General features: G+C 48.8%; 1 protein-coding gene across 4 annotated transcripts in view; it reads right to left on the bottom strand.

Moving 5' to 3' along the window:
* Window positions 1–26,654, bottom strand: part of BCAR3 (BCAR3 adaptor protein, NSP family member) — a 136,698-nt gene that overhangs the window by 30,296 nt on the left and 79,748 nt on the right. For 3 of the 4 annotated variants that reach the window (XM_029947613.1, XM_029947612.1, XM_029947615.1), the window contains one exon: window positions 2,440–2,568. In XM_029947613.1, coding sequence (XP_029803473.1) covers window positions 2,440–2,568 — 129 coding nt within the window. Of the gene's footprint in view, window positions 1–2,439; window positions 2,569–24,791; window positions 24,948–26,654 lie in introns of those variants that run through there. The other variant, XM_029947614.1, reaches the window with a different exon arrangement.

The following is a 26,654-nucleotide window of genomic DNA, read 5'->3' as shown; positions in this document are numbered from 1 at the left end:
AGGACAAAATGGTGAGGGGTAGAAAAGGCAAGCGTACATTCCTTTTAAGAGCCATACCGCTCTCCACTTCTTTGGGCCGACAGTGGACAATGCTATTGTGTCTCTGCTTCCTCGGTTGGCTTCTTATTTTTCCAAATGTCAAATTCTTAGAAGACCTATTCATTCACTTAAGAACTATGTGCTGCTCACCTACTGTGTGCCAAGTACTACTGTAGGCACAGGGCTTACAGCCGTGAGTGAGGCAGACTAGGGTCTCCACTATCACGGAGCTCCTGTGTTTGGTGGAGAGCTGCTACTTTGGTGAAGATAAATAAGCAGCAGGTATGGTATGTCAGATGTTGTAAAGTTAAGGAGAAGTCAATCGGGAAGGGAGATAAGCAGTGCCTGGGAAGGGATGAGGGCTGTTCTTTCAACGGGGTGGCCAGGAGGGTGTCATAAGAAGATGACATTTAGGCAGATCCAAAGTAAAATGACAGAGAATAAAACAAAGAAGAAAGTTCATGTCTAGGGAGTCTGATCCCTTCCCACCCCCAACAAGCGGAGGAGCGAGTTCTGCTGGCATCTAGGAGCCTGGTGGATGGGGAGGAGAGTTCCACACGCTGGTGGAGGCCGGGTGCTGTGGAATCGGAGACCTGAGCATGGTTCTGGGCACAGCACTCTCTGGAGAGCCTGTAACAAAGTCAGGCCAGTGTCTCACCTCACGAAGTCATAGGGAGGATTATATATTTGCATACATAATACATGCAAAACACTAGTACAGCGCCTGGAACACACTGTACTCTGTGTGCTCAGATGTTGTTAACTACAAGGATGCTGAAGTTCACAGCCAAAGGAGAGTCTCTACTGGGTTGCAGATGGCCGTTCCTGGGGCCGGGCTGCCTGGGTGTGCACTCCGGCTCCGTGGAGTGCCCTGGACAAGTTACATAATCTCTTTGTGGCTCAGTGACGTCACCTGTGGAACGGGGACAGTATCACTTAGCCGGCAGCTGTGAAGATTTAGTTAGCCATACTACTTTATTGTTACAGTGTTCAGTTATACAACCTGAAATAATGTATGACATAAAATTTACCCTGTCAGTGGTAAATGAATTTTATGATCACAATAAAGAGAAGGACGGTGGTGACAGTCATCAGTTTTATAAACTTTGACTTTTTTTTCCAAGACATCCTAACATTGGACCAGTTAGGATAGCAGGCTACCATGGTTACCTTAAAATTCCATCTTGGCCTTAAAAATTTGCTTTCACACAGTAATTCCAGTTCTTGGGATAGAGCCTGAGGACATAATTACAGTGATGAACATAATTGTTATCTTACAGGGTGGTGGTGAGGGGCATGGTAGAATGGACATACATACGACAAAGAAGGGTGTGGAAGGCTATTTTATAGCAGAAGAAAATACCCAGGACACGTCATCAGGTGAAGACAATGGGTTGCACAAGTATATGCAGTGTGATCTCATACTTGAAAAGCCTCAGAGGAGGATTTATATCAAAATGTTCATAGTGGTTATCTCCAGGACAGAGCATTATGGGTGAGAGCTTAATTTTCTTTGTTTTACTCCCTGCATTTTCTACAATCCATTTTAAACAAAACCCAAAAAGCTAGAATAAGGATTATTTCTCTGATAGTGCTGAGGAATCTGCCACATTAAAAACACACTGTCACCATGTGATGCCCTCCACGTGCCCTCCTCCATCCCCTGCCACCCTTTTCCTGTCATGTTGTCCTGGGTGAATGACTGGCCAGATCAGGTTCCAATAAAAACCCAAGAGAAATTCTACACCTTAATTCTGCACTTGTATTTTTTCAATTTCTATACTATTTAACAAAAAACCGCATTATTCACAGCTATCACCCAAATGATAGTCACAGAGTACATTCCATGCCATGAGGCTGTGGTCACTGGTATAATTCCTCTACTTGCCGCCTCCAGGGCAGGGCTCCAGGTAGGGGAGGGATGGAGGGTAGAGTTGCTGACCCCACTAGGGCACTGGTGGCCTTGCTGTCACTGGCCCTGATGACACCCTCTCTTCCCCTGAAATTAAACTACTGCCTTAAAAGAGAAGCAGGTTCCAAAGGGTCTGCGGCAGCTGGCAGCCAGCCGAGAGTTCAATGATCTAAACCACAGGCCGGCCCCGCGCCTCGTGGGGCTGTGACCCTGCAGCCCCTGCCTGCTGCCCATTCCAGCTGTGCGACCATGGAACGCCCGCCTTTCCTCCACCCACGTCCCAGGCACGTGGGCTCCCGACCTTCGCTCTGCCCAGGGTCCCCTGAGAGACAGGCCCAAGTTCAGTTACTGCAGGCCAGTGTACTGTATTTGTTTCCGGCTAAACTGGGGCCCCTCCGACACGGCGCTGGAGGCTCAGCCTGCAGGGCTCTCAGCGTGCTGGTGTTCGAGAGCAGCTGGGCGCGCTGGCAGGAAGAGGGAGCGGGTACCTGGCGGGGGATGCGTCCGTGGTACCAGGCGTGGCTGCGCAGGTCTTCGCCGCTCAGCAGCAGCTCCTCCTCCAGCTCCTTCTTCAGCCTCTCAGGTGTCCTGTCCATGACGTGCCTCTCCTTGGAGAACTGCAACACAGGGTCAGCGGTGACCTCCCGCCCCGCCTGGGCAGCCAGGCCAGCTGGCTCGAGAGGCCCGCCCGCCTCACCCTTGGCTGCCTGGCTCATCAACCAGGATACGCCAAAAGCCCTGTTCAGGTAGGGGAGCCGAGATAATGATTACAATTAGCTGTGACCTTTTGTTTCTCCAGCTGCAAGCATGTAGTAAAATGTTCACCTATACACGGGGACTATGATAGGAGAGCTGGCCAAGATGTTCCTTTTATCAGTCGGCTCCGGTAGCAAAGACAAGGGGAGCCGGGCGTTGGGCGCCAGAGAGAGATGTACAGGGAAGGAGGCAGAACTACACCCGGGAGCTTCCTCATCATCCTCGGGAACCGTACTACCACGGAGCTGGGAAGGAGAGCAGTCCCCGACTGGCCACAGCTCCGAGTCTGCTGGACACTGCTGCCCAAAGCGCAGTCCCCAGGCTGCGAGCAGCAGCCCTGAGTCCTTTGCTACTGGCAAACTTCAATTCAGGAACTGACTTAGGCTTTAGAAACTTTTAGATCAACTGGACAGAATATGTCTCTTAAATCCAGTAACAGAAGTCTGACTTTGTGTTGTGTAGGTCTTTTTCATTTCATTTTTCTAATCTTTCATTCTTATGACAGACTGGAAATTGAAACTTAACAAAAACTGGTCCCTCACCTCCGATAGTTTGAGAATCACTGATACAGGTCATTGCACAGTGGCCAGGGCAGGAGGTCTGGGTGGGCAACACTGCCTCCGGGTCTAATTTAGAATCCACGCCCACTTATAACATGTGAACTGAACTTGGACACCTGCCCGGTTCCCAGCAAGACCAGGCTCAGGGATCACTGGGTAAAGGTCATGTGAGCAGGAAAACCATGTCCTTATGTTCTCCCAGGTTCCCCAGCGTGGCCCCAAAAGTCTATAGGAATCACCCAATTACCTTTCATCATACTCGTCTGAACCTTAGCCAAGGAAGAGGCCCAAATCCTTCTCCACCCGAGAAAAAGGAAACAGACTTGGGATTTTACAACTGGATTCTTATCCTCAAGTCTCTGTGGGCACGTCAGGCTAGGAGGGTGCTGGCTGCAGGATTCAGGGTCGCTCTCAAAGTGGGACTCCTGTTTACTAACTGTTTACTTCTCCCACTCTCCTTCTTAGAGCACAGACACCTGCATCAAAGAGATGCCAACGGGCACTGCCCGAGATGCCTGCAGACATTAGCAGCGATGTTTGACATCGATCGTTAATTATGTACAAGGACATCTGAAGACAGCTCACTGGGAAGACTTGAGTACAGAATGCAGATTGTCAACCAGGCCACATTTACTGGTAATTTATCGTCTATCTTGCTTCCCAGTAGATTTCAAGTTTCATGAGAGCAGAAACTCATCTGCTTTCTTCCCTACTGCCCTCCAGCAATGCCTGAACATATGAGGCACTCTGCATTCACTGAATCAACAAATACCCCAAGATGAGGCCTGTCTAGGCCTTTTCTTAGTTGTGGAGCTTTTCTTCTTCAAATTACTTGAAGCTCCCTATTAGCTGAGCATGTGGCTACACAACAAAAGGAGGTGACTCCTCAAGTTTCCTCTCTTAATGTAGGCATGTGGCCACATGACCACTTTCTGACCAAGGAAAGGTACCCTGCTGCTTAGTGGGACTTCTGAGCTGGGGATGCAGCGCTGTCTTGGACCTGAGGAGGGAGCTACATCCTCCAAATGGAAGAGAAGCCCCAGTGGGCCTAGATCCCTTGCAACTGTGGGGTCAACGCAACAGCCTCAGCCTGCCCACTCCCCAGGTCTTCCGTGTGACTTCTGTCTCGTTTAAGTCTGTTACTTTGGTTGTTCCTGTCATTGGAAGCTGAACTAACATCCTGACCGATACTGTGACCCTAGGTTCTGTTTGGTCTGAGCTCTGGAAACGTGGTCACCAGCAGTCATACCCTCTGTGCCGCCCTTGGCTGAAGTTGCATTCACCCAGATCCCGTAGGCCGTTCTCATATTTCTCTTTACACTCTCCTTCCTCCCTGATGCCCAGGCCACTTCCCTCCATCACCCCCTCTCCCCTCAGCGTCGTTCATGAACAGCAAGACTTCTTGGCATTTTATAAACAACAATACTTGGCTCCAGATTTTGAGATAATCCTGCTTTACACTTGTTACCTAAAATATAAACTCTGCTATCTTGTAACTTCTACCCTAATTCCTTAAAGGAAAACCACAACTGTTCTTCCCCTACTGTGGACTGTGGAGACGGGGCAGGGCAGGAAGTACCTAGGGAGGAGCGAAAAGGAGGCTGGGAAGACTGACCCTCTGGACATGGAAAACCATGCCCTTAAGCTCTTGCATAATTTGTGAAAAGTTAGGAGGTTACACAATTGACTAGATGCATAGTTTGGGGTGGGGAGAGGGTGGGAGGTAAGGAGGGGGTAGGAGAGGGAGGGAGACAGATCCTGAGCTAGCTAACAATCTCCAGCGGTCTTCACCTCAAGCCAGTGACAGCTGTTTCTACATCCCTAGAAAGAGCGAGGTTGGCTTCCGGGAGCTTCCCCCTCAGCAGATGATGCGGGCACCTGTCTCAAACAGCTGGCTGAACAAGGCAATTCAAGCGTCACCCCCATATGGCCACCTTCATGATTATTCTGGGGGGTGAATGCCTTCTAGAAATTTTACATACTCGTTTAATCACACAGATTACTGCAAATTTTATTATTTTTCCAAAGTGCCTATATTTTATGAGACTTGACCTTCCCAACTAGGATTGTGTCACTATATACAAGTACTTCGATGGGCTGTTGACCTCATGGTTGGTGAGAGGTGACCATACAGGAAAATCTGGCAAAATGCATCCATTTGTATATTTGAGAGCACTCAAATTAATATCTGTGCTCCTTGGGGACCAAGAATGACTTTCCTCAGGGTGCCTGGGTGGCTCAGTTGGTTGAGCATCTGACTCTTGATTTCGGCTCAGTCATGACCTCATGGTTTGTGAGACTGAACCCCCGCATTGGGCTGTGTGCTCACAGCTCAGGTCCTGCTTGGGATTCTCTCTCCCTCTCTCTCTGCTCCTCTCCAGCTTGTGAGCACTCTCTTTCTCCAAAATAAATAAGCTTAAAAAAAAAAAAAAAAAGAATGACATTCCTGCTTCACAGGAAAGGTCACATGGGACTGGGACATTTGGCAGAATTCTGTCGGTTTGCCCCAAACAACCAGAATGTGTATCAACAGTGTGCCCTCCCCTCAACTGCTGCCATCTGGAGGGAAGGTGAATTTCCGCCCTGACATGCAGTCATTTCAGTCATGGCTTAGGTTAGTGTCTGGGTCTTTGGGGCCACAAAATAAATTCTAGAAATTTAAGGTAACACAGGAGTACCTCTGCCCTTGGCAATGGTTCGACCTCATTGGTGTGGCCACCAGTGTCCTTTGAAGTTCTGGCTGATTTTACTAACGCTCTAAGGATCCTCCTGGCCGGCCTTAGATTACATCCCGAGGAAAGGCCAGAAGAGATCAGTTCCTGCTCACGCACAGTCACATGCACTGTTATCTCATGCACGGCCCAGCATCATGGGAGGGGCCGAAGAATAAGCACAGGTCCCAGCAATCCAGTGGTTTCCAGTCTTGGGAAAGGACAGACAAACACATCGCACTGATCTGTCCCAGTTCCTACAGCCTAATCTCCCAGCTGATACTTTCCAGCTCTTTCACATTGGTTTCGGCAGACGTCTTCTGAAGTCAGTGTGCCTCACAGACTGGCTGGATCCAAGTCATTCTCACGTTTTTCTGTCAGCATGGGACAGTGGGCATCTGTGACAGAGAGCACCGCGACACGCCAGAGCAAGTACAGTATGGCCGGCTCGCTCAGGTTCCACTGGATGGAAATGCAGCACTCACGTGCCCTTTGGATTTTATGTTCAACTCCCAGCAATAAAACTCTTGAATTATCAGCGGCTCACAAGGCACTCTACATGGTACAACAACCACGTTATAGTAACACGACTTTTTCTCCATGCTCAGATTCTCTAGCGATTCGCCTGGAATTTGAACATCATTCCTAGAAGGCAAGTCTGATTCTTTGTTTCCAGAGCTTGGTCTTGAGGAGAGGAGGTGGCAGAGGGCAGGGCGGAGTCGAGTTTCTCTGTGCCAGCTGGGGGGGTGGGGTGGGGCGGTTCTGGATCCTGCCATCCTGAGCCCCACCCCACACAGGAGCTCACGTACAGGTTCCAGAGAAAGAGATGCTCCTGGGTTTAGACCAAGAACATGCTGCCCATGAGCTTTGCCAGGTTCGTCTGAGCCACCACATCCACGCACAGCCGCCGTGAGAGAAAGACGCAGGCAGGCCTCAAGACCCCTCTCTGAGGTTTGCCTGAACTGCATCCACCAGAAATTTGAGGGTTCTTTTGGGGGGACTGAGGGTGTAAGAAAAGGTACTACGTATACAAATTAAGTAGCAAGAATCTCGTGAGCAGGAAAGAAAGGGAGGGAGGCTTAGCAACTACTAGATCACGGTTTCCAACTCACACGGCTCCACTTTTAAAATTTCATGTTTTCCTAGCCATTGGTCCCGGGGTCTGTGATGAGGCAGGTAAACTGTTCACCAAGGCAAATGCAGGGGGTGGAGGAGGCTCATGCTTGTCCAAGCAAACTGAAGTTCAGTTGGAAAATTCCCAAGTTATCATAAATGCTGCTTTTCAGGAGGATCTGAGTCTAGCTACATCTATCTTACTGCCAGCATTTTAATAACCCTGATGTCAACAGATGTTACAGCATGGTGGTTAAGCACAGCCAGCCCTCGCCCTCCATCCACAGGCCAGTGGCCGCTGACCAGCTGTGTGCTTTGCTTAAATGACTTTGCCGCTCTGCAGAAGCCTCAGGCTCCCGGTCTGTAAAGATCAGGATAACAGCATGTGACGGGGTGTCACTAAGAATGAAGGGATCCCCATGTGTAAAGCACTTAGAACATAACTCGGGACACAGCACTGTTACCTGTTAGAATAGGAGCATCAGAATGCTACTCCTCTGGTTATATAAAAGGAACCGTTCACGTCGGAGGTGTTTTCAGTCTGGTGCCTGGATGCATAGGGGTCGGGGGTTTGGGAGGGAAGCAGTTAAGGAAAACAGCCGGGTGCCTGGCTGAGTGTGCCCCAACACCTCTGGTCCCGTTACACCACAAGAACCAGTCCCGGCTTGCTGCGACCGGCTCCAAAAATCATCCCTATCACTCTGAACCTGGAATGAACATCTCTGCAGCCCCACACAGCCCTGGCAAGTCTGTTCTTGACAGGCTGGAGTAGCCAGAGCCCGGGACACGGTTGGAAAACACATTCTGGACGTGCTGGGAACCTTGATTAACACGGAAACCCACATTTCAACAGTTCTCCCAGAGAGAAAAAGCTGTTCCAGCCCAGGAGGAATGGATCTCAGGGTTTCTTCTCCCAAGGGCTGCCTGACATTAGAGCCTGCATTTCAAATCAGGCACAACAATGGGACTCTGCCTCCTCAGAGGAGGTCTGCATTCCTAAGTTCGGGGAGGAGGGAGGGTGTGCACACAGTTAGTTAAGTTGTGGGAAAACCCCTGAGAAGGCACGACACACATTTGTATGTAGCAGACAGTGGAGAGGATTAGAAAAAGATGTCATCTGCATTATAATTAAAATTTATTTTACTCTGTCCCTCTAAGAAAAGCTTCCTGGTTCCCACAGAATTTTAAATTGTGCAAACCACCAGGAAAGATCCTGTCCCTGGTCCCACAGGCTGAAAGGTAGAAAGGGAAAGACTGGAAAAGCACCATTTCACAGCCAGCTGTAATCCTGACCCAGCAAGCTGCCAAACCAATTGCCAGTGGGGGAGGACACCCTGGTCCCCACCCGTAGGAGGGCACAGTCTCTTGGACAACCACACACAGAGAAACAGTTTAAACTCATCCCTGAGCTCTGGAGAAGCCGCATGGATCTTATCCCTGCCCTCCTGCTCTGGAGCCTGGCCAGTTCTCCACCTCAGTGTCCTTAGGTTGTCCCCTGTCAAAATGAGAAAAGTCCCTGAGGTCCCAATGCAGTGGGAGGGGCGGGGCAATAGGGTGAGAATATGGGGGATTAGGGTTGGACCTTGAGGAAAAACCTGAGAACAGGAAGGGTATTTGGGGCATTTGAGCTAAGAGCAGCTGGGTTCGGTCAGATGGGGGTTCTCACTGGGGAGGTCTGAAGCAGGCAGAGGTTTTACACACACACACACACACACACACACACACACACGCACGCACACGCGCATGTGCATGCATGCATGCATGCATGCATGCACATGCGCGCTCCATCTTTTCTCCAAGCATGTGGCTCAGATCCCACCTTCCCGGCCATCACGGCTGACTGGCTGACCCAACTAGAGCTCATCCTAGGATTTTTCTAAGTGGCACTGAAGGAAGAAAACACTCTGGTGGAAATGGCATGAGACTAGGAGTACAGTGGTGCTACGCCTCATGCTGACCCGCCGTGTGGAGCAGACTGGGTGGAGGATAGAATCAGTGTGCAAAGAGAAGAGGACGAGCAAGAGATGGAAGGTATCCCAGGGGTGCACACACCTCTAAGCCCCACAGACTCCATCAACCAGCAAAATCCCCTTGTGACCTAAGCTAGTTTGCCCTAGACTCTTGTCACTTGTGCCAAAGGAGTCCTGATCCAGGCAGGCAGGGATTGGATAGAGGGGAGTCAGACACTGGAGGCTGAGGGATTAAACCTTCATATTCTAGAGAGAGTCACTGAAAATCTGCCTAGGAAGGCAACAGTTACAAAAAAAAGTTGCTTTTAGACAGATCAATCCGGCTACAATAGGCAGAATGGCCAGGCTGGGGTGGGGGGCACAAGGCCAGTTCTGAGACTTGTGAAATGTGTGGATAATGGTTAAATCTCTGTCGCAAGCCTGTAGGGTTGGTGCCAAGGTGGGGATACTGACCAGAATCTACTCCAGAACCTGGATGTCAGAATGAGTAAGTAGAACTCATCTCTGCAAAACCTGCTCTCCTCTGCCTTTCCTGGTCACAGATACCTCCTCTGCTCTCATTACCCAAACTAGAACCCTCGGCACTGGCTTCCATCAATCCAGAAATTTCTGATTCTACTCCTTACCGACATCCACTCATCCCCACTGAGGCGGCTCTGATCTGCTCTCCCTGAACTTCTGCAATGACCTTGGAACAATCTCCCGACCCTCACCTCTGGTCACACACTGCACTTACATGCAGCAGACTCATCCCACACTCCTGGCCTGGAGACGTTAGTCAAGGGGTGCTCCAGTGAGGGCTTACATGAGATCCAGAGTCTTCCTAGCACCCCCACAAAAAACCTGATGGGCTCCTATGCCTAGTTTTTACTCCCCCAGGGCTCAGACCTGCTTCACGGAGGACACAGACCCTATCCTGCCCTTCCCTCCCAGACCCCTCAGCTTTGAATGCATTTCTTTAAACCCCGGTGAAGTGAACCACCACCTTTGCCATATACGGACTCGGCATACCAGGATCCAGGTCTGAATCTGCTAGAAGGCCCAGATCATGTGGGCTATGGATGCCTATGTGAGGACCCCTTGTGGATCCCGGCAGAATAACTGGCAGAGGCTTGACTGTGGTGGGATGGGCCAGGGCACTGCCGTTTTGCAGTGGGGTCCATGAGTCAGCAATGACATACCTGCAAAGGCTCCTACTATGCAGCCAGGCTGGAGCCCAGGCTGGGGAATGGGGAGAGGAGGGAGGTGAACTGGATGAGGCAGGCAGGGGCCTTGAAGCCAATCTGTTTTGATCTAAGTGCGGCAGGAAATCCACTAATGAATGCTGGGCCGGGAGGCGGTTTGGTCTGCGGGACACAAGCTGTTTGAGGACAGAAGCCATGCCATATTTGCCCTTGGCTCCCAGAGCCTAGCCTCGTGCCTGGCACACAGCAGGTGTCCCATAAACACTTACTGACCAGAGCCAAGCTTGCCTTCTTACCCTCTGTGTGGCAGCTTCCTGTCACTGGGTGAGGGAGAGAAAGAGCGTTTGGAGGTTGGTCAAGAACAGAGAATCTTGGCCACATTTCTAGACTTCGCTTAACTTGTTTCTGTATGCACCAAGTGGGTAGGAGTTCTCACTTTGCAGGATGACCTGATCTAAGGCACGCAGAATAGCCGGCATCAGCATGACGCCTGGCCTGCAGCGGGCGTTTGCTGGAAACAATGTAGAATTTAAATCCCCTTTCAAGGAGGGCTCTTGGCCACAAAAATGGAAAGTTATTTCACTAAAGAGTTTTTTCTTTTTACAGAATTATATAATCCATCAGAAGGTTTTAGGGGTATCTTGACTTTGAGAATTTAGTTCTAATGGAACAAAAAAGCTAGCAGTTGGAACCAATTTCTACTTGGGTTTATTCTGCTTATTTCAGTTCTGAGGTTTTGAGGTTCTGAATAGTGCTAATGGCTTCATCTGTGCACGTGACCGTGACCACGTGTGAGAAGGCACTTTCCCTGGTGGCAAGCACTATGCAGGCCGCATACGTCCCAATATTAGCACCTGCCCCCACCTCGCTCTGGCTGGCTCAGCTGTCCACAGTACACGGGGGGCAGAGTGGCAGTGTGAGGGTGTAAGAAACTGTTCTGTTGTGCACAAGGCTGAGAGGTCCTGGTACAGAGATTATATGTCCTTCAGGGCCTTGGATAGTTAGTCATGGGTGTTTTTTGTTGAATTTTTAAAATTGGGCTGATTTGCTAGTCATTCATTGTATGATCAAGGCTGGCAATTAACTTGCCTGAAATAAAAAAAAAGAAGGAAGGAGGCATCTGGGTGGCTCAGTTAGTTAAGCATAGGACTCTGGATTTCGGCTCAGTTCATGATCTCTTGATTTGTGAGATTGAGCCCCGAGTTGGGCTCTGTGCTGAGTGTGGAGGCTGCTTGGGAGTCTCTCTCTCCCTCTTGCTCTGCCCCTCCCCTGCTCATGTGTGTGTGTGAGTGCTCTCTCTCTCTCTCTCTCAGAATAAATAAATGAAAAAAAAAAAAGGAGGAAGGAAATCTGTGCATGAAAAGAGGGGGAAAGAGAGAGAGAGAATGAAGAGAGAGGGAGGGAGGGAAGTAGGAAGCAAGCTTCTGGGCTGTTCTATCCCAGTCAGGAGTGTCCGGCACAGCACCCAGAATGCCACCGGTTCTCAAACAAAAGCTTCCTTTCTTCTGCCCTGGATGGTTTATTCAGTTGAGGGAGAGGCCATCAACAGTCCTGGCCTCTCAAGTGGCACCAAACCACTGCTCAGGTCACATTTTCTAGAAACCTCATCCAGAAATGATGATCACAAGCAAAATTGTAAGTGTGACTGGCGTCATGGAGCATCAGACCAAATTGGTCTGTTTTCTGAGCAAAGCTCGTGTCCTCCTGAGAGCTAGTGGGAAATCCTCGGGAACGTGCCTTGAACTGCCACCAGGTGGCCCAGGCTGGGGCCACGGAGGAGACCAAAACTACAGACCCTCATCTGGACCCCAGCCCGCGCTGCCTCGGAGCCCGTGTCATTGCAATCCCAAACTGAATGTGAACGTAGGAGATGGAGCCCCCACTCGGAAAACAGCACATGCTGGGTAACCATTACTTAAGCCTTCAGCCTTGCTAAGGCCGCTACGGGACCATCGGGCAAGTAAATCTGCCTAGTAATGAGATTCTGTGGACATGTCAGAAACTCAGCCCCTTCGAGTCCCTACCCTGTGCTGAACTGCAAATGGTGGACTAGTTTATAACCAAATTCCAAAGTATATCAAAGGCTTTTAGAGATCCAGTTGGTATTTTTTCCATTGAACACTTGCATAAATTGACCATGAACCCACAGGATGAATAAATCCCAATTACTCCTGCCACTCTTAACCCTGCCCACAGGCCAAAAAATAAAAAATCCAGTTCTCCCCAAGCTTTAAGCCCAGCACCATTTATTAGGCCCCCTCAGATGTTTTCATCTGAGGTACAAGGGCAGGAGAGAAGGTAGCATTTGAGGGTGGCAACCTTCAAGACTTCATGTGAAATAACTTGTATACTGGCTTCTGTCACCTTTTATTGACACTCACTGGCTTTATCGCTTGCCTAAAAATATTTTATTATTACCCCAAAGGTAAATAAAGAAAGGCTTCAATTTATAGATGCAACTTTTCCCAGTGGGCACTAGGCTAGACAAATTCAACTTCCATGCTAATAACTGCGATTAAAGCCAAAAGCTTTAGTCATTAAATAAATCATTAACTTTGTAAATAAAAGTCCCAAGGTGGGGGGGAAACCCATGTCAAATTCAAATTTTAAATATCCTATTTGGTAGATAAAAGCAAATGGTGGCATTGGCAATTGGGCATTTCAGCCTGGTCCAGCCCAGTGGGCGGGCACACAGGCCTGGCCATGGGCTCCAGGACACAAATAGCACGTGGAATTATATCTAAGTAGGTGCCCTTCATGCATGGCAGAGAAAATTTCCATACTGATTACAGTGGATGCCTGGTAGAGGGCAATTAAGTATCCCGAGAAAAGGTGCCGTATTCGAATTCACACCAAGGTGTTTTCTGGCTAGAAGGTTGAGACCCTGAGCACGTTCCCCACCTTTTAAGTGTTGGGCCGTTGACCATGGCCGCTGGTCTTACTTGGGTCCTGTGCCTCTGAGCCTACTCCTCCCAGTCCTCACATTAAAGCTCAGCACAACAGGCTCTGCGGGCGGTTCTACCCACACATACTACACTCTCTTGGCCCAGTTCTGCAGAAACAATCAGGAGGTCAATTTTAAATCAAGAGTTTGATAGTCATTGGAACACTGTGCCACTGATTAAACCCAAAGGCTTACTGAGCGCCCACAGTGCCACTCGGCATCCTTGACTAGGTCTGACGGGAGACACAGATGTGAGATTGGACAATGCCACGGCACGACAAGGAAATAAGACATCTGAAGAGAACGTACAGCAAACAGCCACAAGCAGTCCTGCTGCATGTCTCAGAGTTCTCTAACTGCTCCGAAGTCAGCGAGGGCTCCTGGCCTCTTCTGAAAACGGAATGGGAAGCAAAGATACCTCATAAAATCTCAGTAAGTTTTAGCATTCTGAAACACTTCAATTAATTTGATGTTAATGATTAAGTACCTTGATGACATTTCTCCTTTCCAAATCCTAGAAAGAATCTCATCTTCAGAAAAGATTCTGCAGATGGGTTTTGATATCATTTTGCCATTTTATAATTAAACCTGCATAATTTATCACACTCAACACCAGATTCTTACTCTAGTGCCATTAAAAACAGATTTGCAATTTGCTATTAAATTAAGATGCCTCATTTTCTTACTACCTGTGATTTTTCTTTTCACAGACAAATGATGATATGAGGGCCATCAGACCCTAGCACAGACAGGAAGCTGCCATCAAAAACCCCCAGGAGCCCAAAGCCAAGAGATTTCATTTTATTCATTATCAAACCTTATCAAATATTACGAGAAGAGGCTCATAAACCACAAGTAGGAAATTTGAAGAGAACATCTGAGGAATGCCTTGTTTATCAACATTCTGAGAAATTTCCAATAAAATTCTGCTTTCCATGTGTGTGAATGAAAAAGACTAGTTTAATGTTACATTATGCACACTGGAGTCTTACCACAGAGCACGCCCTCGGCACAGCAATAACTTGATTCCCCAGGTTTAACTAATTGCATTAGGATTATTCTGACAGGTGCCCAGAGCTCCCCTACATGTCCGAGTCCTGTTACCTTTTATCACCCGCCATTCTCTAGGCGAGGTCCTTATACCTTCCTATCTTGCAGGATCATGAAGTTACTGCTTTTGATGTTCAGTTTTATTTTGATGGAACACCAAGGGACTGAAAATTATTTTTCACAGGAGACTGACTGATAAGTCTAAAAATTGCAGGAGGAATTGGAAATAGGACCGAATGCAGCAATCCCCACACCAAGCAACGCGGCTACTCTCCTTCACAATAGTTACCCATGTACGTGAGAAATCGTTCAACACGCTCATTACACCGGAATACCTCCTTCCCCGGCAGCCTGCCCTGGTGGCTTTGCCTATCATGTTCCTACCCTCTTGACAAAGCATTATTTACCCATAGACTCAGAGCTCAGCTCCAAGGGGGTCTCATCTTTCCCTGGTAAAAGATAAACTGAAACACAAATGAGATTTTCAACAAGCCATTTGTTAGCCTCTTGCCCTGCTGAAAGCTGTGGGGGTACCTTCCCCTGTAGATCTAATTTAGATGATGACTTCCTAGAGCAGCCTGCAGAGGAGCAGCATCCAAATCATCCCCCTGAGGCAGCCCTGTTTTCTGATTCCTCCCAGTGAGAATTCAGATTGCCACACGTAGGATGAAGGCTGAAGGTCCTTGCCTGCACTTAACCATTTAGTGGTTAAGTGAGATAAAAGGCTTCAAATAAAAGCTGAGTACCAGTCTGCCTGTGACAACCCCTCTGTAAACTGCTTTGCTCCCTTTAACCACGTCCTCAACTTCCTCTCTCACTAGGCTGGCACACAGGCTAAATGAGACAATTCAAGTGAAATATTAATCACTGGGTCTGGCAGTGAGATGTCATTCAGTGAGAGGAGTGCGTTGTTAACATCTATGGGGAAAGGATAAATAGAGACTAAGCCTGGCTACTAAGGCAGTCCCCAAGATGAGAGTTTGAAGATCAGCTGACCAAAGTTCAGAATCTAAGGAGCTCCAAACCGGGAACCTCTCCCAATGGTAATTCATCTTAATCCAAATTATGAGTGATCTAGTGGAAAAGAGCGGCTCACCAAAGTAGACGCACTATTTGCTCTTCAATAATAATATCAGAACATCAGGGCACCTGGGTTGGTAAAGCATCCCACTCTTGATTTTGGCTCAGGTCATGATCTCATGGTTCTTGGGTTGAGCCCACACTGTCAGCGTGGAGCCTGCTTGGGATCCCCTCTTTCTCTCCCTCTCAATCTGCTCCTCCCCCACTCACAAGTGTGCTCTCTCTCAAAAATAAATAAATAAACTTTAAGACTATCAGAAAACCAAACCACCTTAATTCAAATATAGTTGACCCTCAAACAGCACAGGATAGAACTGTGTAGGTCCAGTTATATGCAGATTTTGGGGGGTAAATACCATACAGGACTGTAAATGTATTTTCTCTCTTATGATTTTCCATAACATTTTTTTCTCCAGCTTACTGTATTGTAAGGATAACTGTATAATACATATAAGGTACAGAATATGTGTTAATTGACTGTTTACATTAGGTTCCCAGGCAACAGTAGGCTGTTGGTAGTTAATTTATATGCGGGCTTTATATGGGGGTTTGTTCAGGGTCAACTGCACCATCCTTTTATTTTGTTGTTTTTATTTGAGAGAGAGAGAGAGAGAGAGAGAAAGAGAGAGAGAGAGCGAGCACATGAGTGAGGGAGAGGCGAAGACAGAGAACCTTAAGCAGGCTCCACACTCAGTGCAGAACCTGACTGGGGCCTGATACCACGACCCTGGGATCATGACCTGAGCCATAATCAGGAGTTGGACACTCAGCTGACTGAACTATCCAGGTCCTCCTGTACCATCCTTTTCTTAATTCATCTTGAATGAATGAGGCAATGAATGAATAAACAAAATGCATCATGGTGAAAGACACTAGGAGACGTAATTGGAAAGAAAAACAAAAAATGCCAAACACACACAGAGGAAAATCCAAAGATTCAGAAACCCTTCCACTGTGGGGTGTAGAATAGATGACTTTACAAATTCTCTCTCTCCAAAAACATATCATGACTAATAACTGTCTCAGACATCTGCTTTGGGATAAAGCAACCATATGTTAGGGCTAAGTGCACAGTAGGTTCTCAGTTAAACTAAATGACTCGTCACAAGATGGGTTTTGGCCAAGCATCGACTCTACCACTTCCAACATAGAACTCACATGTCACTTTGTTATTTATTTTTAATGTTTATTTATTTTTGAGAGCGAGTGAGACAGAGCATGAACAGGGTAAGGGCAGAGAGAGAAGGAGACACAGAATCTGTAGCAGGCTCCAGGCTCTGAGTTGTCAGCACAGAGCCTGACATGGGGCTCGAACTCACGAACTGTAAGATCATGTCTTGAGTCAAAGTCAGACGCTTGACTGACTGAGCCACCCAGGTGCCCCAACACGCATCACTTTAAAGGTATATTTTTCCCAGAGGAGCTCAAAGCACTTGACACCCATATATCTTGTTTAACAAGCTTTTGAAAACCACAATTACCATGCTAGATGTCATGGCAGAAATAGGAAAACGGCAGCAACTGAACTTGAGAGGAACAAGACATCTAAAACAACTCAGATCTCATGAATCTATATGATGCTCTTGGAGTTAAATAGGTAGCAAGAAGATTTCGATCTCACAAGAGAAATCATCACCAGGGCCCAGAACATTCATGATTTGCTTGGACTTAACAGAATAAAAGCTAGAATCCAAGTCTCCCAAAAGATATCAAGTGATGGAAATGTTTAGTCTATACAGAACAGACCTAAAAGAAATGTGAAGGTTGTGTGGGAATATCTGAAGGCTTGGCTTACTGCTGTCCCAAGATGATGGTCAAATAGTCGTGGTTCAACTCCCTAAGGGAAACTAATCCAGCATCACTCCCCTTCTCCATCCCCCAATGTTTTATTTCTAGGTGTTCACTCATACCAACCAATTTGGTCTCAAAATAGACATGCCCACAATAATACAAGGAAAAAATGCATCTGAAGGGCTGTCATGCCTGTTTAACTGCAGAATAAGGTAGACCCTACAGGTACATAGATTTTGACTCAAAGCAAAGAAAGATTTTCTAGCAATTAGAGTCGTTCACATGTGGAATGTCGTGTCTTAATACATGCCCCCTGTCTAGAAATGTCAAACATAGAGGGGCCTGGGTGGCTCAGTAGGTTGAGCGTGTGACTTCAGTTCAGGTCATGATCTCGCACCCTGTGAGTTTGAGCCCCGTGTTGCGCTCTATGCTGACAGCTCAGGGGCTGGAGCCTGTCTTCAGATTCTGTGTCTCCCTCTCCCTCTGCCCCTCCCCCACTCACACTCTGTCCCTCTCTCTCAAAATTAAACATTAAAAAAATTTTAGGAAAAAAAAAGGAAAGGTCAAACATAAAGGTGAAGTCACATCCTATGAAGATTTAAGGCAGGAAGACCAGTGCTGGGAGCAGAGTCAGAAAGCAAGAGGCAGATGAGCGAAATGTTGAGGAGTAAAAAAAATTTTTTTAATGTTTTTATTTATGAGACAGAGAGAGAAAGAGCATGAGCGACAGAGGGGCAGAGAGAGAGAGAGGGAAATACAGATTCGGAAGCAGGCTCTGAGCTGTCAGCACAGAGCCTGATGCGGAATGTGAGATCATGACCTGAGCCGAAGTCAGAGGCTTAGCCGACTGAGCCAACCAGGTGCCCCTAGGAGTAAAATCTTAAGACATCACTGACGAGATGTGGAAGATGAATGGGGGAAGAGGCACGGGAGCTCCTGGAAGACACTGAGCCACCAACTCCCAACACAGGAGCACAGAGGGAGCAGTGTGGAAGAGGACGTACAGCCTAAGGTGCCCGTGGGCCGTCTGGATGGAGTGTCCCCCCCGGCCGTGGGATCCAGGGGCTGTGAGAGAAGGGCTGGACTGGGCATGTGCTGGGGTGGGGGTGTCCTCAGAATGTGGGGTACCCTGTCTCAACTGCTACCTAAGAGATGGGGTGTTGAGGGCATATCAGAGGGGCTTTTAAGAGGCAGGCTGGAAAGAGAAACTGAAGATAGTGTTTTAATTTTTTGGGGCTTCTATAAGATAAATACCATATACTGGGCGGCTGAAAGAGCAAACATGTACTTCTCCCAGTTTGGGAGGTAAGTCCAAGAGCAAGGTGCTGGCAGAATCGGTGCTGGCCTGTTTCCGAGTTCTAGATAGCTCTCTTCTCGCTGTGTCCTCACACAGCAGAGGGGCAGGAGAGCACTCTTTTGTACGAGCACTAATCCCATTCATAAGGGTTCCACCTACCACCTCCTAATAGAGCACACCCATGGGTAGGATTTCTACATGATTTGGAGAGGGACACAAAGAGTTAGTCCCTAGCAATGGAGTGGGAGCACAGGAAGGGATCCTGGGAAGGATCCAGGAGAATAAACGCAGAACGGTGTCCTAGCAGTCAGGAGAACAGACTTTCAGGAAGAAAGAGCCAGTAATGCCAAGTGCAGCAGAGTCCCAATAAAATCAGAATTGGATGGCGTCCGCCGGACTTGGCGAGGCTGCCGGCGGGGTGAAGGAGGCAGAGTGGCCAGTGGGAAGTGAGAAAAAAGGAGACTGTGTTAACCAGCTTTTGGGTGGAGGAAGACAGGGACCAAGAAATGAAGACACAGAAATAACCAGTATTTTTAGAATGGGAAAGACTGAATGAAGCATGCATACAAACTAAGAGGAAAGTGTTGGTGGAGAGGGACAGACCGAAGGTCCCTGAGGAGAGGCCAATGGAGGGAAGTCTAGGCCAAGGAGGTGGTCATGGGCACAGGTGGCAGGGCCAGCCTTTGTAGGGAGAGGGACACTTCATCCCCAGAGGAAGTGAGGATCTGGATCTGGATATAGCTGTGGCTCGCGGGGGCAGGAGTGAGATGGAAAAATATTGTGCTGATGGTCTTAACCGCTGCTGTGAAGAAACAAGATCTCACTAGTGTGTAAAAAAGGCCTAAGAGAAGGTGGAGGGAGACAGACCCCAGGGAGCTGAGCAGGGACAACCAGAGCTGACAGGAGGCTTCAAGGACAGAGGCATGAGCTGCGGGAGGCGCTCCACAGGCTCATGCTACCTGCAAAGGGACCAAGCCCCAGACCTGTCCCCATTCCGCATACACACTGCTCACTGGCTCCCGATGTCCTGCAGCTCAACCCCCACCTCTCTCTCTTTCAGCTCTCAGCTTCGGCCTGGGGTACCTCGGGGGTGTGATGCCCGCTCTCCTACCTGCATTCTTCTACCTGTTGCTGCTCTAGGAGCCGTTCAGTGTTACCTCCTCCAGGAAGTTCCCTGACCTGGGGCCGCATTAATACCTCTGCCCGGGGTCTCACAACATGCTGGGTGTCACACCTGTCCTGCGCCTCCTGTGCACTTTGGAGAGGGTTGCTTGCATTTTTATCCCCCCACCAGGCACCAGGCACCAGGCATGGGATTGATTGCTCCTTCAGGGCAGGTTGGTCTCCCCAGCGCCCAGTAGGCCCTCGTATACAGGCTGGGCTGGGGTGGAGGGAGGTGATGAGCAGATGAACTGTAGGTAGGAGGCCGGCTCACTGATCCCTCCAATTCCATCTTATTAAGAAACTGGGATTCTAGCTTGTTGGTTCTCTGTGCGTAACTGCTTTTGTAAAAGCACATGGGCTTCAGCGTGGACACTCGGAAGAGCTGTTCTCTATACAAACTAAAAGACTGATCATAGTTCTTTCATAAGGCAGAAAAATGAGCTGTGACATCCTCACGGCCGAGGCCAGATTCCAACAGTAGCCCCTGGGGCCGTGGATACTCACTGGAAATCCAGCCGAGGACAGAGATGCCGCAGTCCAAACCCATGAAGCACTCCTCCCCTCCCCTCCCTTCCTGTCCACTCCCCAGACAGCCTGAGCTTCCTCTGCTGGCCTGGAGACATCCAAAAAATGCATCAGCTCCAAGGCCCCAGAGCGGTCTCTGACATCTTCAGACCCAGCTCCAGAGCCCTGGGCCTTCCGTGGACCCTGGCCCCCTGACACAGCAGTGCAGGAAGGCCTCTGTGGCCCCAGCACACAGACTCTCCAGAGCCCTCCCCAGCAATTGGCACGGGCCTGCTTCTCCATAGTCCTGGAGGTGCTGAACCCACCAGGAGAATTTTCCCAGGGTCTCAGTCTCATTTCTGCTTCCCACCCACGTCTCTCCAACAAAAACAAGGCCTCGGCCAGGATCCAAGCTCCGGGGTCTGCAGAGAGGGGGCGCCGGGGCCCAGCCGCTGTCAGCCATGTCTTCCCTTCCCCTGATGCTGAAACCAGATCCCCAAGCTCCCAGATGCCAATGGAATGCATTTAGGTCTCTTTTTAAAAAAGCTGTGTTAGGCTTATTTTGGAGGGCAGGAGAGATAAATGAGCAACTAGCAGCCACTACGAGGAGGGCTGAGTCACTTGGAAAGACATTTCCCAAGTGGCTTTTTCCACCTTGCACGGCTCGTGCTGATGGTGCATCAGAGCCCCACTGACTAAGGCAACCCAGGCCATCATCAACACGAGGATGGAGGACTAGTGCCCAAGCTGTCACAATAGCAAACATGCCATGGGACTGGCCACAGGGAAAGCAGGCAGGACCTTGGTTCTCCCACATCCACTCTGACATAGGAAAGCAGTTTCTAATGCAAACAAGTTCCAGGAATCCAACCTTCCAGGGACAGGCAGATGGAACACCTCAGGCTGTACATGTGCATTCAGAGAGGCTCCCGACACTTTTTGTAGGGGCATGGGAAACGACTGAAAGCAAAAACAATACCTGACAGTAGCAACAGCCTGATTCAAGCTCTTCCTGCTATAGAGCGCTTGATGGCTGCAGAGACCATCAAATCTATACGTGGGAAACTATATGCTTAAATTCCATTGCCTTCTAACCATGACTTCTCGTTGCAAAGACCAGTGCCACAGGACTTAGTTACTGGCTAGCCGAGACTCAATGACTCATTTATGTACCATCTGTATGCTCCAACCTCTTTGTTTAGGCTCCTGCAGAAACATGACTATTCTGCACTCATAAGGAACTCCCATCTCCTAGGTTCCCCTGCAGTGAAAATCACACAGACCTTCCCTTGGGAGTGACCAGTGGTAAGGAGGCAAATTTTAGCTCCTTTCCTCCTGTCTGCACACAAGAACAATCAGGGACACAAGGACAAGAAGTTGTGGTTTGTTCTTATTGCTGGTGCCAGAAATGGAATCTATTGTGCTTCTTACCAAATTCTTTCTGTGGTTCACGAGGGACCTAAAGGTGGACCTGCCTTGCTTGCAGGAGGATTACCTATTCTCTGAAAACCGCCTCTAAAAATTTTTTCTAATGTTTATTTTTAAGAGAGAGAGAGAGAGAGAGAGAGAGCACGAGCGAGCTGGGAAGGGGCAGAGAGAGGGAGACACAGAATCTGAAGCAGGCTCCAGGCTCTGAGCTGTCAGCACAGAGCCCAATGTGGGGCTTGAACCCACAAACAATGAGATCATGACCTGAGCAGAAGTCAGATGCTTAACTGACTGAGCCACCCAGGTGCCCCTGAAAACCACTTCTGCACGGCCCCTCAAAGCCTCTCCTGAAAACTGAGGTTCACACTATTTTTCCCCAACTGCGTTGTAAACTGAAGTATTAATATGCACACTATCTTCTTGTTTTAGGTTTCAATGGTCTTAACGTGGTTTTGTAGAAGGGACATTGGGCTAGAAGCCAGGGAATCTGCTTTCTATCCTTGGTGGTCCATGGACTAGTTCTGGGTAGGCAGTTTCTCTGAGACCCAGTTTCTGCTCTGTGGGAAGAGGTAAACTACCGCCCTGCCAACTCAAAGCACTCGTTCTGAGATTCCAGCATGACAACTCCCTTGCGTTCCTTGTGAAGGAACTCAGACACTGGAAGGGCTTTTGCACACAGAACCAAACGACACTATGACCCAATGCTCCTATGGTAAGTCCCTCAACTGTTACTTCCTACCCCGCCCTCTCAGTAGAGTGCTTATGCACGGATGGGCTACACATTCAACATTCAGGGACTTTTGGACTTGAACGTGCCTCAGTAATGCTATGGATCGGTAATATCTTCACTCCAAACTCTTTTCCACTGGGCATAAGCAAAATAGCCTTTCCTTTTCTCACCCAAGACCCAATGGTCTTTTGTGAAATGGCTGCCTTCTGTGAACCCCTTCAGGGATGTTAAGGTTGTGCCCCTCAACGTGGCTGGAATATCTCGTCTCTGGCCTCAGCTCCACAGAGGCCAGCGAGGACTGCATATCCCTGATTCTCCTCTCCATTCTTGGCCCTCCGTTTCACTCATTTCCAGAGCCTTGGTATGCCAGTCCACACGAGGCCCCTAAGCCCATTCTAAATTCCATCAAATCTCTGCAAGTAAGATTTCATTCCCTCAAAGCGCCAGTGTGATTGGTCTCCTATGTAATGAAGAAGGTTTTATATTTTTAGTTTTCTTCCCATACAACAAACACTATTAATAACATTCTAGTTTCTCCAGAGATGATATGGATTAGACCAAATGGAAAGTTACCATGGCTACCAGAGTGTTATTTTTGGTATGAGAAACTCACGCCAAGGGAAGCCACATACACGGTCAAGAACTGGAGCTTTATTTCCGCTTTGCTCTCAGGAAATCAATCCCAGTTTAATTCTGCAACCCTAACTGCGACAGAAACTAATTATGAGTGGCAAGACCTGAAACCCCTAATTAAAGCAGGAGTCAATAAAGCGATGTGGCATTACCACTGGGGCAACTCTGGCAGAAAGCACAGGAGGGCTTTCTTTCCCAGGTAACTACTTAGGTTCCGTGGTGAACCCTAAGTTGGGTCTGAAAGTGTCAGTTTCTGGAGAGCAAGCACGTCAGGTCCCCTCCACAAAGACACACCAAACTGGGAATCCCTGGGTGGAAAGGAGGCATCTCTACCACTAGTCAACCACCAGGAGTGGCCATCACAGCGGGGGGGGGGGGGGGGGGGGGGGGGGGGGGGGGGGGGGGGGGGGGGGGGGGGGGCCGGGCAGAGAGGGGCGCTGAAGAGGGCCTCGATCAGGCTTGCCCCATGTAACGCCGTGGCCTTGATGCACAGGCCCTGGAGAACATAACGGCAGAGGAAGAGGGGCATCCAAACAGAATCTCATCACGTGGGCCTAGATATTTATGGGCGGTTTCCTCACATACGAACGCTGAGCTGCACTTTTCTGAATTAGCAGAAGATGGCTCCTGGCAGGACTTCTATTAGAGTGAAAACCTACTGCCAATCCCTGAAGTGTACGGTCCCTTTGGGACCTCCTGGTCTATCTTTGACAGCTTTAAAATACTGTTAATGGCATGACTTCATCCACCCAACACTAGAACGATCCATATTTAGGCCAGAAACCACATGGTCCTCATATCACCCCACTGGACTCCAGGACAGAAAGGGGCTCTTAAATCAGGAAGGAAACACTTTTAACTGATGATTACTCACCCCCCTCCAAATTCCTTGACAAAGCGACAAAAACAAACTTTGCTAGATGGTTAGAAAGCTACTTGGAACACCCCAACAGGGCAGTCAAATCAGAAGCCTACCCTTGCTCCTCTCCTACAGGGCATATTATTTCTACAAAGGGCTGTTTCTCCCTTTAATATGTTTTCCTTTTACATTTTCCTGAAAGTTCTTCTCCTTCAAGCATTATTGAGAAGAAGGAAGCAGAACATCATTACCTTGCACTAAATAACTCAGTCCCTCAGGAGACAGAGCTCCACCATCTGGGGGGGAAGAATGTCATGGAAGCTTCGGATTCCTACTTCCCATGAATAAATGAGATTTGCAGGCAAGCTAGGGCTGCCAGGATTTCTTCCATGGTGCACAAAGCCACGGATCAATGAGGACCTGTATTAATCTTCATTCTTAAGTGTTGTCACAGGCAGGCAATGCAGAGCATAAGTCTTGTCTTGAATCAGTCAAATGAGGTTCTTTGAATATTTTCATCAAAATAGTGCGCTGACATATTATGCAAAACCTTTGGCACTTGTGTCTCAAAACCAAGGTTCAAAATGGGGGCAGTAAAGAAAAGACCGTTCCAAATACTAAAATGTTTTGGAACCCAGCTGAGATTTGCAAGGAGGTATTTGGTGGTTTCTATATGTTATAGATGTTATTCACATAATGGGCCAGCAGGTTCAGCAGAGAGAGAGGGGCTCAGTCTCACACTCACTGCGAATGACGGAAGAGAGATACAAAGAGAGAAAAAAGAAAAATAGCACCGTCTTACTCAGTTATTTTGGTACAGAATTTCAGGCCAAAGAGACTGAAAGTGTCTTGAAAAACACAGCTTCACCCTGAAACACAGCCAGGACCCCCTTCTGCGCAGCTGGATTCTGCTTCACTGGGGGCTCAGGAAGCTCTGCCGGCCAAAGAAAGTCCCTCTTTTTACAGCCAGCAGGCTGTAAACTTTTTCTGGTGCCTTTCAGAAGACTAATGCTTCCAAGGCCCCTAAAAGAATCTCCAAGGCACCTTATCTCCGAACCGCACCTACCTTGGCTCCAAGGAAAGACTTGCGGTGATAGAAGCAGCACAGGGCTGCCGAGAGGGCATGGAAAGCACTGCATTCTTTAGGCATCTTCCAGCGTCCAGCCCCAGGACCACACACTTTCTTTAGGGTTAAAAGAAACGGGGCTTGGGCGTCAGAGCCCCAGCCCCACGGCAGCAGCTTGGCTGCTCCTGCCTGTGGTCCGGTGGCCGGTCCGGTCGGGGGAGTGAGCCACTCCTTCTCCCAGGCCAGGCTGGGACTCTTCCCCTCCGCTGAAGCCAATACGATCCACTCGCTCAATTCTGGTAGGCTGGTGTCCAGCCTGCCATGCACACGGTGCCAGAAATTCTCATGTGACCAGACTTGCTTTCTGATGAAATTCTAACCTCTCTTAGAAGATTGGGCTTTAGCTGTCCCCTCAGTTTAGAGACCCAGCAGAAAGCATTACCCCCTCAGGCAGCCTGTCCTCCCAGGACTACAGGGCAGCAGGCAGTCTGCTTCTAGAGGGTTTATCTGTTTGCCTGTCACCCTACCAGTTAAGGGTTAAGGAAGCCCGCATCACACCACCTTGGAATTAGACAGAGGCTCCGTTGAGAAAAGGACCTAAAGGTGACTGGGGTGTGACTTTCCCTTAGGACCAATCGTAGAAGTCCTAAGAAACGTGGGCAGGATCCCTGGACCCACTGTCCCAGCCCACCCGCAGTACTATTTATTTTTAATTAGAATGCTCCTGGCAGTAGGTTTGCAGCTGATAACGTTGGCATAGCCATTACTGTGGGCAAAGCAATACTATCTTCTAGTGTTTAATCAGCAAGTGTGTTAGCAAACACCCTGAGCGCCCCATGCCCTCCCGCCCAGCCGAGCAGTCTGCTGAGAGGATGGGGGACAGGCCATGTACCTCCTTCTGATTCACCCAACTATCTGTCTCCCATTTCCCTCCTTTGCTTCAAATACTCCATTTGAACTGCATTCTCTGCCTGAGCCAGGTCCAGGACGTGGACCAGGAGGCCCACGTGGTACAAGTCATTCTCCAGTGCAAAGAGGACTTTGCCCCCAGGGAGAGCCTCCTATGACCTTCAGGGGAAAGTAATTGCCTCTCTTCTAGCATTCCAGTTAAGAGAGGATGCTCACCAAGGCTGATTTTTTAAAATTAAACCCAGGTTTCTGCCTGTAGCTCCTCTCCTACTGTTCCAAACATTACCTTTCTGTGGCTTCAGCCACTCAAGATTGGAATGTGTCCTGAAGCTTTTTGAAACTTCACACAGGCAGAAACTTGTAATGGGGAAGAAACAGAACCTATTCAGTGCAGAAAGGAACAACACCAGATGAGGCATGAGGGAGGTATGAGAAATATCCAACAGGATTAGCAGCAAATCCTCAGGAGGCCTCGGCCTTTGGACTGGGTCAAGTCGGCCTGTAAAAATAGAGAGCTGTTTGTTCAATGCCTATGGAGCAGCTTCTGTGCTTCAACACAGCCCGAAGGGGCAAAGGGGGAGCCTCATGAATACATAGGATGTGGGGATGGAGCAACAGTAAGTTGGCACCACAAGAATGATGGAGAAGACGCGGGGGCTGACTTCCTTTATGCTCCCTCAGTCCTGCTCCATGACTCTGTAGGTGAGATGTGCGGTCATGGGAGCTCCTGGCTCATGAAAGTCCCCCCAAGAACCTGGTAGCAAGCATCAAGGGTGGGAGAGTTCACAGGGACTCTGAGGTGGAGGGGCCCTTGGAGATGGGCCAGCTGGTGGGTCAGTACTGTTCTCTACGATCCCTGCACTGTGTCCACGAGCAGGCATTTGCTCTGTTTGCCCTTATTTCTATTAGATGGGGTTCAAAGGCAAGTCCATATAGGCAGCCAGGGCCTACAGC

The sequence above is a fragment of the Suricata suricatta genome, chromosome 8, assembly GCF_006229205.1.
Source record: "Suricata suricatta isolate VVHF042 chromosome 8, meerkat_22Aug2017_6uvM2_HiC, whole genome shotgun sequence".
NCBI lineage: Eukaryota > Metazoa > Chordata > Mammalia > Carnivora > Herpestidae > Suricata > Suricata suricatta.
The sequence above is the reverse complement of the archived record's forward strand: the minus strand, read 5'-3'. Positions and strand labels throughout refer to the sequence as shown.